At 34.0% G+C, this 17572-nt stretch overlaps 2 protein-coding genes across 3 annotated transcripts; one reads left to right on the top strand and one right to left on the bottom strand.

The window, feature by feature from the left end:
* The first annotated feature begins 4308 nt into the window (after positions 1 to 4308).
* Positions 4309 to 8685, top strand: LOC105970646 (uncharacterized). The gene is made up of 8 exons (XM_088811716.1): positions 4309 to 4643; positions 6039 to 6323; positions 6535 to 6594; positions 6691 to 6903; positions 6972 to 7090; positions 7220 to 7317; positions 8104 to 8228; positions 8314 to 8685. The coding sequence occupies exons 1-8, from the start codon at positions 4413 to 4415 to the stop codon at positions 8455 to 8457; spliced, it is 1275 nt and encodes a 424-aa protein (XP_088667842.1). The 5' UTR covers positions 4309 to 4412; the 3' UTR covers positions 8458 to 8685.
* A 1312-nt stretch (positions 8686 to 9997) lies between these two features.
* On the bottom strand, positions 9998 to 14312 carry LOC105957057 (phosphatidylinositol 4-phosphate 5-kinase 6). 2 transcript variants are annotated; one of them, XM_012980976.2, is made up of 7 exons: positions 12552 to 14312; positions 12261 to 12428; positions 11950 to 12115; positions 11743 to 11859; positions 11463 to 11656; positions 11211 to 11344; positions 9998 to 10601 (listed from the first exon to the last, which is right to left on the bottom strand). In XM_012980976.2, the coding sequence occupies exons 1-7, from the start codon at positions 13697 to 13699 to the stop codon at positions 10288 to 10290; spliced, it is 2241 nt and encodes a 746-aa protein (XP_012836430.2). In that variant the 5' UTR covers positions 13700 to 14312; the 3' UTR covers positions 9998 to 10287. The 2 variants fall into 2 exon arrangements, with proteins under 2 accessions (XP_012836430.2, XP_088667834.1); XM_088811708.1 differs by having other exon boundaries at positions 9998 to 10592; positions 12552 to 14246.
* Positions 14313 to 17572: the final 3260 nt, after the last annotated feature.

Below are 17572 nucleotides of genomic sequence, written 5' to 3'. Positions count from 1 at the left end.
TTATCTACCATTTTTAATTTTGGTCCTTAAACCGGAAATGCCCCTAGGTGGGGGTTAATTAGTAATTTCTAGAAATCCACCTCCCTTGCTGAAACAGTTCTAAAAATTGCAGAATCATCCCGGTACTTACTCCATCTTCGTAGTTGCTCCACCCAAATTGCAAATTTGACCCCAAAGTGGATATCTCTTTCAATCTTCGAAATATCCGCCTCCAACGCAACATGCTTTGACTCCTCCTCGGCTATAATCGTGTGTGACTCATTTACGAAAATGTGCAATACCGAGCTAAAAATCTTATGGTTTACGATTTAAATCTTAAGATTCAATTCATTCATATCTAAGTCGATTCAAATATTAAAATAAATCTTAAATATCAACAAATAGATCAAATTTTAAGATTTATGATTTAAGAAAACTTTAATTTATTATATTATTTATAATAAACTTGGGATAATTACAATTTTGGTTCCTATATTATAGACCATTTTTTATTTTGGGCCTTAAACTGGAAATGCCCCCAAGTGGGGGTCAATTTGTAATTTTTAGAAATCCAACCTCCAGCTGAAACAGTTCTGAAAATTGCAGAATCACCCTTATACTTACTCCATTTTCCTAGCCGCTCTACCCAAATTGCAAATTTGACCCCAAAGTGGATCTATCATGCAATATATGAAATATCCACAACCAAGGCAGCATGCTTGAACTCCTCCTGAGCTATAATCGTGTGCGACTCATTTACAAAAATTCGCAATACCAAGCTTAAAATCTTATGATTTACGATTCAAATATTACGATTCAATTCATTCATACCTATGTTGCATGCTTCGACTCTTCTTGAGTTGTAATCGTGTTGACTCATTTACGAAAATTCGCAATATCGAGCTAAAAATCTTATGTTTACGATTCAAATCTTACGATTCAATTCATTCATACCTATGTCGATTCAAATGTTCAAATAAATCTTAAATACCAACAGATCGATCAAACTTTACGATTTATGATTTAAGAAAACTTTAATTTATTATATTATTTATAATAAACTTGGGATAAATCAGTATCATCCATCGCAACAATGAGTCCCGCAATGATCATCTATGAACATTCTATCCTTTACATACGATAGAATACTAGCTTGTATAACATCAGAGCTCTATATCGTTAATAAATATAATTTTTGATCCTTTACCTTTTTACATATCAATATTATCTCTTATTTCATAGCCCGTCTCACAATATACAATGCTCTGTTTTAATGTGATCCTTATACTCAGTCTTCTAATATTGATCAGGATATGGGGGCAACTTTGACGTAGCATATCATCAACCTCTTCAAACTCACGCCAGCATAAACAAAACATATTTTGCAAATATATAAACAGGGCACCGGCACCGTGCATTGCGCGGTGCTCCTCACCTATTATGTATATATATATATATATATATATATATATATATATATATATATATATATATATATATATATATATATATATATATATATATATATATATATATATATATATGTGGGGCTATTTGATAAAACCCCTCCATTGAATTTTAACTTCTTGATAAATCTATTTTTTGAATTGATATTTGCAATAAACCCAAACAAGCCAAAATACCTTACATGCTCCACTGAATTTATTCCAATAAATTAAAAAACATTAAAAAAATTGTAGATTTATGAAATCCCACCCCTAACTAATTATCTCGATATCCTCTCCAAAAATATTGTTCCCAAAAATCATGCTCCCAAAATCCGCTCGACATAAATCTTATCTCCGATCTGTTAACACCAACACCGCCCAATAATGGAGTATGTTCTTTAGTCGACTGCAAGATGGTTCAAAAATCATCGGCGAAAAATAAGTAATTACTGTCTGGGTTGTTTTTATTTAAATCGATTAGTTGAAGATCACAAGTAATTTACATGTCTTTCTTCATTTCTTTTCATTTCTTCTGCCTATGCTTCTCGGTATGGATAAATCATTCCGAGACGAAGAAAATCGAAGACACAGCCTGACATTATGAAAACTACTTTGTATAAACATTTATATGAAAACCACTATGTATAAAACAACTATATAAACATGAATACTACTTTGTATAAATATTTATATAAACATGAAAACCCCTATATATAAGCCTTTAACAAACTCATGAATATATCAATTATGAATCCCAAAAAAACATGCAACGGTTCTTTCTTACACTTGTATAAACATCAACATTAACAGTCGAGTATACATAATTTTACACGTGTATAAACATCAAAAAAACATGTGCGTCCTACAAATTATTTCCCACGTAATCAATACCAAATCTCATACGTTGCTCACTGAAAATTGCTCGAGCAGCCGAAAACCACTATGTATATTGTTACGCCGCCGCTTCTCTGATCATACAAACAAATTATTATTTACGTGAATTAGAATTCCCAGTGATTATTATTTATGTGAATTAGAATTCCCACTCCACCGTAACGGAAATCTGTAATAAATAAACGGTAATCGTGGAATTAGTTAAGAACGTGTTATTTAAGTGTATAACGGTAATAATTAAGTGTTTTTAATTAAAAAAAACTATTTTGAATTTATCTTAAATATGAAAAATAAAGTTGAGCCTAATGTAATGACCCTCGTGTAATGAGGAAATTTGTCAAATTTTCCCATATATATAATTCTTTTTGGGGCCCCTTTGAGAGTGGGGCCCAAAGGCATTGCTTGTGCGGCATAGCCTCATGGGCGGGCCCGCATGCCCATGCCATCAGGGGCATTTTTGAGAATTTGGGGCCATAGGCGAAATTTAAAGAATAATTTAAATGGGACCCCATTTGAAAAAAAAATAATTGTTTATAAGGGTGTTCGAAATTGAATATACTAAAAGAATATAAATAACATTTCATAAAAGTGATGAACTAAAAGGCTACGGGGTTCAGGGGCAGCGCCCCCAATTTTTTTTTGAAATGTATGTATATAAATAACTTAAAATATAGAAAAATTTCAACATTAACCGAATTATCTGCAGGTTCACTTACAGCGATATATAATCTTTATAGCAAATAAACTTTCTAAATAGGGATTATTTGACAAACCCCCCTCATATGCATTGTACTATTTCCGTAACAGAATACTGTAATCACATAGTGGTTTTTGTTAAGTTTATAATGGATTTCAATGTGTCAAAAATAATTTTTTTTTTTAATTTAACTTTGAAAAACAGAAGTATAAAAAATAAAAAACCAAAATTGAAAAAATGAAAAATAAACTTTTTGAAAAACAAAATCAAAATTTTCTTATGAAGAAATCGGAAATAAGAAAAGAAATAAAAATGACATTTTAAAATTGATTTGGGAGCATTATTTTGGGCATAAATCTGAAGCCTGATTTGGGTATATAATTTTTGGAGAAGATTTGGGTTGGGTGTAGATTATGGGTATAATTTTTTTTTTTTTAATTTGAATAGTTATACTAATTACTAATTAGTGGGGGCATATATGGTTTTTCAGGCCCATTAGATTTTATGTCAAATATCAATTACAAATAAATGATTTATCAAGAAGTAAAATTTCAATGGGGGTGTTTTCTCGTATAGCCCCTTATAAATATTTTATAAAAAGAAACTTGAATAAACTCATGAATATTGATTTAAATTTTAGGAATAAAAATAAGTAATTAAGACATTATAAATTTAATATTTAGGGGTTCTAAGGTTAAGAAAATTATAAAAATATCTACTGATCATTAATTTTAAATTTATTTTCATAATTGATGTTCCAAATATTATATATAATAAATTTTAAAAAATAAGTACGAATATATAAAGTGTATATAAAAATATTTGGTAAAAATTTTGGAGCCCTAGGCGACCGGCTACTTCGCCTCCCCTCAGAACCGACCCTACATACCATACATGTAGCGGTCGCCGAGTATCAATATTGCCCACTCGAACCAAGCATCGTTCCTTACTTTCCCGGACAAAGCATCCACGCAATGCATGTCCATCACTCAACCACAGTTTAGTCGATGTGTGATTGATTGTTTGATGGCATCATTGCTTGACTTGTTCCGCCCTTGTATCTGGCCACACGCGAGTCATATCCGATGTCACCGACTAAGAGACTGACAAATCCGAACTTCAGTGAAATTCACAGAATTCAATTCAACGTGGATAAAACATAATTCATGGATCAAAATCCATATTCATGTATGCTTAAGCATTTCATTGACTTGTGCCCATATGTGGAATTACCAAAAAGACCAAACAAAAGATATTTCATACAATTAAATCCGACCTTATTATCAAATTAATATCAGATATTATTAATTTAACCCAACTCCGCCAAATTTAATTTGCTCATAAATTTTGCCGATCAATCCCTCCGGCGCACAGCAAGCTATTTCACTGTACTCATGGCTTTTGCATGGATTTCGTCGAAAACTTTCACCAATTTACCCTCGTCAACAACATCATCGGCAATTCACAGTTTGTATCCATGGAAACTGCGCAAATTCAATCATCATCCGTCGAGAAGAGGTGCGAATTGCAGCAGCTGCAAGTGCGGATTATCTTCAACGGGTGACCTGAAATTTGTGCTTCATGATGCCCTTGATTTAGTTGGCCTCAGTACCACCCACGCAAGGGTAATTACTTTTTTAATTTTCCGTTGATGAGAATTTTTATTTGCTTCTACTATGTATGTAATTTGTATGAACTCTTTTGATTTGAATCAATTTAGGGTTTCAATGGGTCGTGAAAGGAAATGAACTGAAATTTCTTGGGATTAGTGACACAGAAAATGTAATTCAGGGATTCCCAAGAATTTTTGGCATTGCCTTTTTTTTTTGGTCATTTTAGATTTTAATTTAATCAAATGTTCATTCAATATGAATTGTTTAGAATCCAAGAATCAAACTGAGTGCTGACTGAATTAGCATCATAGAAAGAGAATCGAAGTTTACGATAGCTAGTTTAGTTTAGATAGTTGATTGCTTTATGATTCAATTTTATGTGGAAGAAGGCTACAGTTAGTGCTTAAACTCAATATAGTTTAATCTCCCGAGACTCACTTATTGTACAATATTTTACGAAACAAATCAGTGTTAATTTACATTGTACTGCTGTAAACAAATGTTGATAATTATGCTATGTTAGATTTTATCATTCAGGATAAAAGGACTAACAAAATAAAACAAGTTTTGTTGACGGGCTCGGGTTTTTTTTGATTGATTAGTTTGGAATTTTGCTATCAAAACTCTTCTATTATGACGAAGATGCTTTATAATGTGGTCGTGGTCTTGTCTAGGCATACTTCTCTTAGCCCGAAAGCACGACTGATACAACCACGTAGTGAAATCTGAAAGCTGTTCTTTATAGAAATAACCCATATTATCTTTGTTTACGATATATTTTGCATTTTGGTTGATAATAAGACATGATGGCAGCTGACGACTAAAGATTGCGGAATTTTTATGGTTCTATTTTTTAAGTAACTGCACTATGGTATCTCAATTATGTAATATAGAGGAACATTTTGAATAAAAAATAGTGCTGTTTGTTACTAAGTCTTCTTTCTTAAGACTTACTAGTGTCAAAGAAGATTAATTTCGATGAAGCCCAACTATAATTGTGAAATCTTTTCCCTGGACTGTTTTTAACCCCCCGTTTCCGTGTTCAGCAATTCAATTTCCACAATTTGGCGTAATAGAATATTTGGATATGCCAAGGTATCTACTATCTAATCTATGATCATCTCTTGAGGTAAAAGCAAGTTTGTATGCATGGGACAGTGTGAATTGGCTGCGATTACTCTGACAGAGGACTGGTATATTCTTTTGGTGGACTAAATGGAGTTTACACATTTCATTTGTTAGTCGAACTTGTTAAGTGTGACATGGATGCATAATCTATCAATTCTCAGTGGTCGCATTTTTTTTTCCTTTTTCCAATTATCGCAACATTCTTCTGATTTCGTAAATTATATTTTTCATGTTTCTTGTTAATTAATAATGATATCCCGTTCTATCTGTGTTGAACAGGCTGCAAGAGTTGGTTTCTGCTCACAGATTGAAAAACTATCTGAGATTGAGAGAGAAACGAGCATAACTGTGAATAAAGGGGTCGATTTAGGCAGAGCAGCTCTTCATATAGCAGCTGAGGATGACTCCCTTATCTCGCACTCGTCTGTTCCGCTTCCAGTGGATGATTTCATCGAAAGATTGAACTGTCTTTCCATGGGCTATTGCTCTCATTACGGCTCTTCATTTAGATCCACGCCGGAGAATTTTCTCGACTGTTTAGAAAGATACCTATATGTTAATAAAGTAAGTTAAGCTTCTATTTACATATATATATATATATATATATATATATATATATATATATATATATGTAATCACAGTTGCCTCGAGATTATTTTATGTCTCACAGAAAATAAGCATGTATTTCAAGAAATTTGCTTTCTCTCAACTGACTTAAATAGCATTTATGTATGTCGTGCTACTATTGAGAAGTAAACGGATTTATCCTTATCAGGGTTTTCGGAGAACAAATGCCAGAAACCAAATAGAGCAGCGTGCCCTGTATCTCAATTCAGTACGTATCTATCTCTTCGACTTCCTAGACTAATGTTTCTTGCTGTTAATTCATGCAATGTCTCATTACTCCTGAAAAGTACATTTTATTGCACAGGTCCTGACACATCGCTCGGGTTCTGTTTCGATGCTCTCCCTTATATACTCAGAGATTCTAAAGATGCTTCGCATGTGGGATGTCCTAAATTTCGATGTGGAAATCTTCTTTCCTGACGGCTCTCACAGTTCTCCTAGAGGATATTATCGGAAACAAACGAGCAAGGATTCTGATAATTCACATATTATGACATCACAATCTTTATTGGTGGAGGTAATTAATTATTGTCATCTGCATATATTGAAATGAGTAGTTTTGTTGATAATTATTCTCGTGTGCAGATATTGAAAGATTTAAAGAATGCTTTTTGGCCATTTCAACTTGATAATTCCATAAGTCCGTTTGCAAGGGCAGCACAAGCTGCTCAGTGTTTCACTGGATCCAATGATAGTGAAGAAAGGTATATTGTGGAAACCTTTTAAGACGAGGTTTACTTACCACATACGCTTACATAATTAAGGATGTTCTTCTTTTTATTTTTTCTTCCATGCGCTATTGTCTTTATCCATATATTTTGTGTCCATTGCAGTGCCTTGGGGCTTGCATCTGCCAAGGCTGCTCGGCATAGGATGCAACGAGGTGTTTGGACTAGTGTTCGTTTTGGAGATATGCGTCGTGCACTATCAGGTATTGATAATATTGATTTCTTATACAAATTTGGGCAGGTTCTAAATTCTAATTGAATTGATGGATTTGGAGCTAAAGATTTCAATCCATACTAATAGTTGAACCGTAGATCTATATACGTTTGGATCGTTCAATCTTTACAACAATCTATACTAATAATTGAACCATATAGATCTAAAGAATTATGTGTTCATATCAAACGTCATTTTTATTGACCGGCAGGAGTCCCAATAAGAAAAGACGGCTTATAAAGGTAGAAAGAAATATAACTACATATTATCGACAATTTTAGAAAAGTCGGCTTATAAACATCATATAATGAATAAATCGACAATTTTAGAAATCTCCGACGATGTTTGGTATGAATACAGAAGAAAGTCTCAAGTTTTTTAAAGATTATCTAATAATATCTAACACTGTCACATTACAATTATAAAAGTGATGTAAAAAATAAATACGAGACATATGGGGAATAAATATAATATTCGAACCCAAAGGAAGTCTATATGTATTTAGCCCAACTACTGAGGATTTTTTTATAATTATACCTACTTAAATTGTGCTGCAACTAAACTATGGGCAGGTGGTGCATATTTAATATAATAGCGAAAAGAGTATGAGTTACGAGACTTAAAATATTTTGTCCGACTGTTGACTCAATATATATAGTGAGGTCTGCTGCTCGTTAAACAATTGTAATTGGTTTCTATCTTACTGGTCACCTTAATCAATTTTTTTGATGCTGCTGTTCTTTCATTCTCATGTTAGCATCGGTTTTTTTAACAGCATGCGAACGCCTCATCTTACTCGAAACTGATCCGAAGGAACTAAGAGACTATGGTGTTCTTTTGTACCATTGTGGATTTTACGAGGAATCACTTCAGTACCTTAAGTTTTACCAGGTTACGAAGGTACTTACTACATATTCTCAATGATGTGTTTTTCTCAAATAAAAATAATAATAATTACTCACTGATATATTCGTGTAATAAGCAGCAATCTGGTGCAACTAACGACTTGGAGGAAGATGCCGTTAATAAACTAATAATTCGGCTGAACCTTATTTTGATGGAAGAAGGTTGGTCTAGGCAAGCGGACATCAAAAAAGGTACGCTTTTCAAAAATTCCGAACCATGGTAGTTTTGGCGGGAAAAAATGTTGTGAAGAAACTGTAAAACGTAACTACTATAACTGATTACTTGGAGACTCGGTACCGTAAATAAATATACTTGTAAATACGACAAGACTACTACTAAACCTTAAACTACTTTTCGTTGGTGCATCTTCAGTTACCAAATAATATGTTATATAAGTGAAAATATGCTTCATATATTCATAAAAATAATGAAAATTACGTTTACACTAGAATTTGTTAGCACAACTTTTGATATATCTTCGTTTTGTAATGGTTGTTAATAGTCCCTTAATTATTTTTATTTTTTAAAATGATTAACTTGGTCTGTGTACTTGAAACTTTAATTGAAATTATGTTTGTGAACGAATACTAAACTATATCACTAATTTCACTAAACTTTGATTTGTTGCGTAACTTCTTGATTTTATTTATTTATTTTACATAATCACATTTAGAAATTCATCACATTCCAAAAATACAATACACAAAGAAAGAAAAAAAACTGATGAAAGTTTAGTTGATTACTATATATATATATATATATATATATATATATATATATATATATATATATATATGTGTTAGACTAGAAAATCAGAATCCATTCACAAAAGAAAAGACATAATAACCGTCTCTTTTGAAAAATATTTTTGTTCAATATTATATGTCATTTTAGATTTCAAATACTGTATTTGTATTAGATGTTTTTTTTCTCCTTCAGCTTCATGTTTAGCCTTATTAATTCAACCCGTAAGTATTAGCTATCTTCTATCATATCGTTAAATGATCAAGGTTATTTTAGGCTTTTTAATGTGTTTTTCCTATAATCAAGACACATTTATTGACATTTTTAATACTCATGCAAAACTGAAAAAACGACAATTAATTAGAAACAGAAAGAGTACTTAACATAAGATTGACTAAAATCAAGAAAATATCAACAAACATATTCTGAATAAATTGCCATGCCACCAATACCTACAATTAGTGTCCCTCTTCGAACTTAGCCATCGATTGGTCAAACTCGAGTCGTAGGGCTTCTCTGTTTTGATCGAGCTTACATCTGTTTGAGAACATTGCAATTCAGATCATTTTCGAAATTAAACATATTGCAATTAAAATGAAAGACCTTAGCTCATCCAACTCCGTCTGAAGATATTGAAACTCGTTTTTGAGCTATTTAACCCTGTCCTGGTTTTCCTCCGGAATCGATAACCCCTTTTACGTACTCAAATTCTTCTTCTCTTCCACCAAAAAATCGCTTTCATTATTCTATTTTATTCTTGGTCCATTTTTTTCAGACAGAAAACCGAAAGATCAATGCGAGGAAGACGACTAAATACCCAACTACACATACATAATTTTTGAAATAATATTTCGTGGTGTGTGATTAGAGAATTGGTGTTGCGCATTTAGCCTCACAAGTGGATCGATTTAGAACTCGAGATGTTGTGTAAATACAGAATGCGCCGAGCCAACTTTTACATACATAGAAACCAAAACCGAAACCGAAACCGAACACTTAAAGATTACTAAAAACAAAAGTGGGTGAAAATAAAAATACAATAAAAGAAAATGTTGTAAAATAATAATCCCAGAGAGTTTCTTACTTTCCGGGACAAAAAGAATGGGGTAGCCTTTACATTTGCCTTTGCAAAATTAAATTTGCTCTTCTATAATTTTTTTTTTAAATAAAAAAATTTGTGTAACCTATCTTCTTACCTATAAATACAATAAGTTTGAAACATGTATATATATACCTATCTAACTTGTCTTTAGTGCACGTGAGATATACGTATTAAATATATATACCAATCGCCGGTTTCAGCAAACTTTCACGAGTCTTGCGTGAAAATCTTGTATATGAAATCACGAAAACGCTTTGAGTACTGTTTGGGGTCGACAGCAGAAATCGAACTAGGGTCGTATTGGAAGGACTTGTACGCATGCTCGAGTTTCTTGCTGATGTCATAGTCTTGGAGAATGTCTATAATGCCGAATACTAGGATGACATCATAGTACTCCCCCGTTGGTTCACCCACGAGCTGAGCCTCCCCGTTGTTTTTTCTCACCGTTAGTTCGGCTCGTGCTGGAATGTTCGAACCTAGTGTAGCTGTTTGGGCTCCTTCGATATTTTGATCTGCATTCCCTATACACAATGTGATGCAAAAGTTTCAAATTAAATAGGGCTGAAAGTCGGATGGATCAGATGGGAAACAATTATTCGGAAGAATTCAAAAAAAGATAATCGAAAATCAAATTTCACTTTTTTTATTCCAATTCCAAAATTTCCGGAATTCGAAAATCTATTCCCGTTCCGGAAATTTCGGAAAATCGAAAATTTTGGAAATTCCAAAAAAAATCAGAAGTGGAACAATTTTCGGAAATTTAATTGGAAATATTAAAAAAAATTCAGTTAAATAAAACTAATCTAGTCTCACTTATCAAAAATACAATTCTCAATGTATTGTTAGAAATGTAGTATAAAATAATTATTTAATAAAATATTTTGGAAAAATTGGAATTATTTTCGGATATCAAAATTGGGTTGGAAATCGGAATTTCCAAAAAATATATATAATTGAAATCCAAAAAAAGTAAAATCGGAAATATCGGAAATGGGAATTAAAATATTTGTTCCAAAGTCAGATCGGAATCGGTGGAATTTCGAAATTTATGTTCCAACTTGCACCATTAAACACAAGAAAGTATACTTCCGACGAAAAGAATAAATAGAAAAAAGGTTAATGCATATTACCAACGGGAGTTCGATCTGCGGAAATATTGAGTGGCTGTCCAGAATGAGACATATCTCGGAAGTGAATTCCGACAAGAAGACTATAATCCATTATCCTCTCCTGCTCGAGAAAGTCGCAATCTTTGTCCACTTGACTGCACATTCGAAATTTTATTTTTTTCTTACAACTTGTTAACCGCAGTTTATAATTTAAAACAACGTAATCCAATTAATTTCGTTTCAAATATAGTATAGTTTTGAGTTCCGATTTACCTGCAGAATTCTTGGAACCAAGACTTGTGCAATCGGAAGATGAAATTCAAATCGAGATCTTTCAAAGTGGTCGTTGGCTCGATTTCCGACTCGGGTTTTTCAGTTAATCGGCCGTGCGAAGAACCCTTCAAGTCGAAACGTCTGTGGATTGCATACTCCGTGCAGAACAGATTTCCCATGATCACAAAACGAACCTGCTTACGATGAATTGGAAGAAAAAAAAAATAATTTAATTAGAAGCTTTTTAAAAATAACCGAACCCGACAAAACGAAAACGTACCTTCTTTTGTGCAGGACCCGTCATCTTCACACAATGAAGGCCGAAGAATTTGGTCACGAGGGTATTTTCGGAAGCCCGCACGTGATTGTAGTAAGCCGAAAGCATTCTTATAAGCACCTGCTATGAAATCATGGAATTTTAAATATGCTGTTATACAATAAATATATATATATAACTCCGATATTATAAATTAAAATCGGAACTCACTTTTGCTTCGGATTTCTTCATTGTTTTAATCATATATCTATCGTCGTTCGTCAAATAAAAGAAGCTTCCACTTTTTCCAGGCGACGAAAGCTCTCTGAGGGCATCGTTTCCGCATATGGATATCATGTAATCTGCCGGATCCACCTTAAATAATTTCCTAAGTGCCCTGAAAAAATACGAAAAAAAAAAATCGTATCAACGAATACACGCACAGAACACACGCATCAACACGTACATCAATAGATACATGTTACACAATTATATATATGTATTCGTTTTTATTGGATTGAAGAAAAGTGACAGTACCTCACCTGAAAACTAATGGGCAGTAATCCTTCCATCTGAACTCGCACGATTGATGAGGTGGCGTATGTTTCGATCCTAGCCTCGGAAATCTTGTCCATACTTTATCCCTTGGATCAAAAGCCGACGACTTTAGATCGAGCGACGTAGTTGGAGCAGGTCTTCCAACTGCATGCCTGTTTAAACAATTTCATATCAATTAAATACGAAACGATCGATAATCGGGTTTTTTTTTTTTTTTCAAGAATTAAAATATGTCTTCGAATTCTATATAAAGAAAGACATTAATAATAAGAGACCTTATTCCGAGCTGCAAATTGAGCATGAGCTCGTAATTTTTATGCCCTTTCGAGATCGTGAGCCCCTGCTTTTTCGTAGGCTTTATCAGTATATGATTCCTCGCAGTACCACCAACCCCTCTCGATTTCTCCGATTCATCGGCCCTCGCGGAACCCTCTTCCCATTTTACCCCCGCCCCCATCTCCAAGCTCCCGCTACCGCAGTCGAAGCTCAAATCGGATTCCGAGCCCAAACTACACCCCTCCGACCCACCCCTCCTCATCATTTCTCCACCGCACTCTTCCTCGTCGGAAGCCCAGTCGACGCTCATATCCGAAGGGAAAACCGAAATCTCCTCGCACTTGCTCACCCTGCAATCGCTCAACCCCACCGAGTACACCTCCTGCGGGTCCCACTCGAAGACGCCCGACTGCGGATCGGACGGGTAGTACGTCCCGCTCTGGTCGTCTTGATCTTTGCTCCATATCCCGACGTAGAAACTCCCGTCGACCCAACGGTAGGTCCCGTTGCCCCTCGGCAGGCCGTTCTCCCACGTGCCGTCGTAGCGGTTGCCGTTCGCCCATATCATCGTCCCGTTTCCGTTCATGCCGCCTCTCCTCCAATGCCCGATGTACTGGTTCCCGTTCTTCCATTTGTACCGGCCCTTCCCGTCGGGCAAGTTCCGGCGGAAATGGCCCTCGTAGTGGTCCCCACTCGGGTAATTCTGGGACCCTTTGCCGTGCTTCACATTGCAGATGAAGCTGCCGCGGTAGAAATCGTCGGCGGCGGCGGCGGTGTAGATACCCTCGCCGTCGAGGTGGCCGTTCTTGAAACGGCCCTCGTAGGTGGCGCCGCCGGGCCAGATGAACTTGCCATTGCCGGTGATCCTGCCGTTGCGCCAGTCGCCGATGTACATGTGGCCGTCGGCCCAGAGGTACTTGCCGTGGCCGTGGGCGGCGGAGGCGGCGGCCCATTGGCCGGTGTAGATGTCGCCGTTGGGGAAGGCGGTCTCGACGTCGGAGAGATCGACGGGGAGGATGTCGTCGTCGTCGACGTGGGCGACTGACATGGCGGTGAAAATGCTGTTAGCCCTACGCTTTGCGGCTTTTCTTGATTTCTTCAGCTTCGCCTCCCACGCCTTTACAATGCCGTTCAATCCGTTGCTCATTCTATTCTTACACCAACTACAATTTCTCTCTCCTCAAATCCTCATTTCTATTTCTTTTAATTCAGCCAAGATCGAATTTTTTTTCTGTGAAAGATGTCTGCTCCAACACAGGATCAAAACCCATTTCTCCGACAACCAGACACAATTTTTTTTTTTATAAAAAAATAAATAAAAATTGAATCTTTGGTCCTAAGAGAGATCTAAGACAAAAAGGGTTTGTTTCTGTGTAATTTGTTTTTCGAAATGGGGTAGATATTAAAAAAAAAAAAAAAATTATTTAGAAGACAAAAATCAAGAAGAAGAAGAAGAAACCTTGTAGATATGAAGTATGTCGGAAAAGGAAGGCATTTGTGTCCTAGTTTGATGTTTCCCAAGAAAGGGAGACCAAAGATATTTGAAAAAACAGTTGATATTTGATTGACATGGAAAACCAAGAGACAAGGATCAACCTTTTTTCTCTTCTTGCTGGAATTTTTTTAATCTATTTTTTAATAATAAGAAAGATTATGTTTTTTTTCTTTTTCATTTTCTTTTACTAAATAAAGATAATCCATTTTAATTTTTTTTTAATTTTTATATTTTTGGGGGAAACCACAAAGATTCAGGAAAACACATTGTTCTTAGTCTCCGGATTTGGCTCCTAAATATTCTTACACACCTAACAAATGGAAAGATGAGGAAGAAGGGTAGTGGGAAATAATATGCTTCTCATTTTCTTTTTTTTTTTTTAAATGGATTTTTTATTATGTTTATTTAATTGTTAAAAAATCATAAAAAAAATAATCCTATAATTCTATTTCTTTAGCAAATAAACCTAGTCCTAATATTTTTTTAAGAACGACACCCAATGAAGGTGAGAGATAGGACTGAAGTCATAATCTATCTATAGATCAAAAATCAATGAATATATAAAGAGTTTCATGTATTATGCTATTGTCCGAAAAATAATTAAAAATAGCAACTGCAAAAGAAATAAAACCTATCAAAATTGAATAATATACGGGCAATACATGCGGTCCAATCTAATGATAACACAAATCGATGAGAGTGGTCACATAAAGCCGACAAAATCGAGAGAGTCCGTTCACCTCACAACAATAGCCGAAGCAGGCCACTTACAATTCCACAAAAGATGGGCATAATAGGTATAATGGTTGCAAAAAAATGTGGCACCATGCGACAAACATACAACTTCAATAGACCTCAACAGACTATGACCATCGCATCTTTGTTCAACGTACAATACATAAGAACGTGCCTAATATAAAAAAAAAAAAAAAAAAAACCTACTAAAATCAGACACCATCGAAAATGAAAAAGTGTGAAAATCATGGCACCTATGTAGAAGAGTGACGATGAAAAGATGGATCCAATATGGGCCATTCGAATCATATGCTTAAGAGTATGGGGAGGCTCCGCATCAGTGAAAGGTACAAAGCCAAATCAGTCTGATACCCAAGTTGGCTAATGCGCCAGCAAATTAATTGTTCTCCCGATAGAATGTTACAAATAGCCGTAAGCGAACTTTGAATACTCCAATAACCTCTATTCGAATGTGAAACAAGCATGACCGTTACCTCCACATCGGTCTCGTCCAAACTTTATATAGTTGTCTTTAAATGATGAATCTCAACCCCGAAACAAGCAATTAGTTGCAATGCTTACCACTTAAAGTTAACGTATTTTACTATTTTGTCCTTATTGGTATTTATAAAATGATGAATAGGTAAATACACATTGGATTACGTTTCAAATGTTGAGAAGATTGATAATCTAAATAGGATTACAATTTTTTTTTTTTTTTTTGAGTAAATAGGATTACAATTTTTAAGATCATATAGATATCATATTTTATGATTGGAATTTATGATTACGTTATCCTTATATATGGAATAATATTATTTGAGGATAAAGGTTATAGTAACTTTGTTTAAAGTATTGTTTAGTTTTTGGACTAGTTCTAAGGACTATTTTTTTAATATAAGAGAGCTAAATGGTAATTGAATTTAGTGGACCACAAAGAAAAAGTGTAATTATTTAATAATAAAAGTTGTACATGTACTAAATATTATTTATAAATTTAGATTAGAATTATATCATGGCTTTGAAACCTAAATTCCAATCATTTCACTAACTTAATTATTTGATCTATCAAATCCATCATCAATTCTCAAACCAAGCCTCCAAGTCAAACAAACCATTTTATATTTCCTCCTTGCATGCAAATTGAATTAAATAGGAAAAATGAATAGATTAAAAAATATTGGAGATACAATAATCTTATAATCATAAATCAAAACAAAAGAAAAAAAAAACAATAATTTCATATTATATTATCGTGAATACTATAATTAAACTTAATCTAATCAATTATTTCAATGTTATGAATTACCTAACTATTGAGGTTTCGAATTCAATTTGACTTTACCTATTTGTGCAGGCACGACTAACACACCAAGAATTATCCATACATATAGTATATATTATCTACTCGGCAACATATTTGTTCCGACAATTAACAAAAGCTATATGCGAGGTTAGGAAAAAGTGGCTAAAACTCCTTCAAAAATATTGTGTATAGCTTACAGTATGTCCGAATATTTCGAATTTGTTACAGTTCCCTCCGCAATTTAGTTGGAGAGTTTATACTGCAAAATAGACAGTCTATATTGAAAATAGACCTCAGTTGGCCGGAGAATTATGACTGAAAATACACATCAATGAAAATAACATTTTTCTAATGATGTTGTGGCGGAAATTAGGCGCGGTCGGCGGCTTGGGATTGGTAGGGAGAGGCGGAAGAGAAGAAGAAATGCCATTTTTGGATGAGATGTGGTTTTGAGTACAGATGAGTTGGAGGATAATAAGGCATTTTCAGACTAACATGATTGTTTTGATTTGAAAATGTATTAGTGTTGAGAAGTGTTTAGCGAATTGCCCATTCATTGAAGTACCAACTTGAATATTTACTTCCAACTGCATTATTTATTTTTATTTTTTCAATGCAAATCGCATGAGAGATGTAAACCACATTAGATAATAATGTGCGTGAGGAGTTCGATATAAAAAACATTAGCAATATAATTCGAATCAGATACCGACCTCGCATAATGATTAAAATTGAGTTTTGATTAACATGAGAAAGGGAGAATTACACTTTTGGTCCCTCATGTTCGATCCGATTTCACTTTTGGTCTCCCTTGTTCTAAAGAGAACAAAGTTCACCTCCAAGGTTCACTTTAAAACAAGGGGGACAAAAGTGAAATCGGGCCAAACATGAGGGACCAAAAGTGTAATTCTCCCCATGAAAACTTAAGAATGTAATATCTTAATCCATATACATGGAATTATATATATATATATATACAGCAGTTGCATGATTTTGTTCTAAATTCAATTAATCATTAAATAGTAATTGCCATTGATACTTGGTGTTTCTTTTTTTTTTTTTTTTTTTTTTTAATTGATGACTGTTACTAATTAGTAGTTAATATTGATCACATTACATAATTGCACATGGATTGTATACATGTCAACATTATATAAAAATATTTTAGTACTCCCATCGAATAGAAGAAATCGTACATAACAATCCATACTATTATATATAATTAACTAGTAATTCACTCGTGCGTTGCACGGAGATTAATTCTAAGTACAATTTTTTAATGACTAAAACACGCCCGTGAGATAAATCAAACACCTTTTAAAATAAAAAAAGACATTAATGTGATGCATAAGGGTAATATAAAAAATGAAAAATATGTTTTAGATAAAATAATCGAACGAAAACTTTGAATAGTTGATCTATAATATGATATGATCTAATTTTTTTAAAAAACAATAACAATTCCATTTGATTTAAGTAACGAT

Source organism: Erythranthe guttata, chromosome 2 (assembly GCF_056151865.1).
Source record: "Erythranthe guttata isolate IM_541 chromosome 2, IM_541, whole genome shotgun sequence".
NCBI classification, from domain to species: Eukaryota; Viridiplantae; Streptophyta; class Magnoliopsida; order Lamiales; family Phrymaceae; genus Erythranthe; species Erythranthe guttata.
Note: the sequence above shows the minus strand (reverse complement) of the source record. Positions and strands in the feature narration are given on the sequence as shown.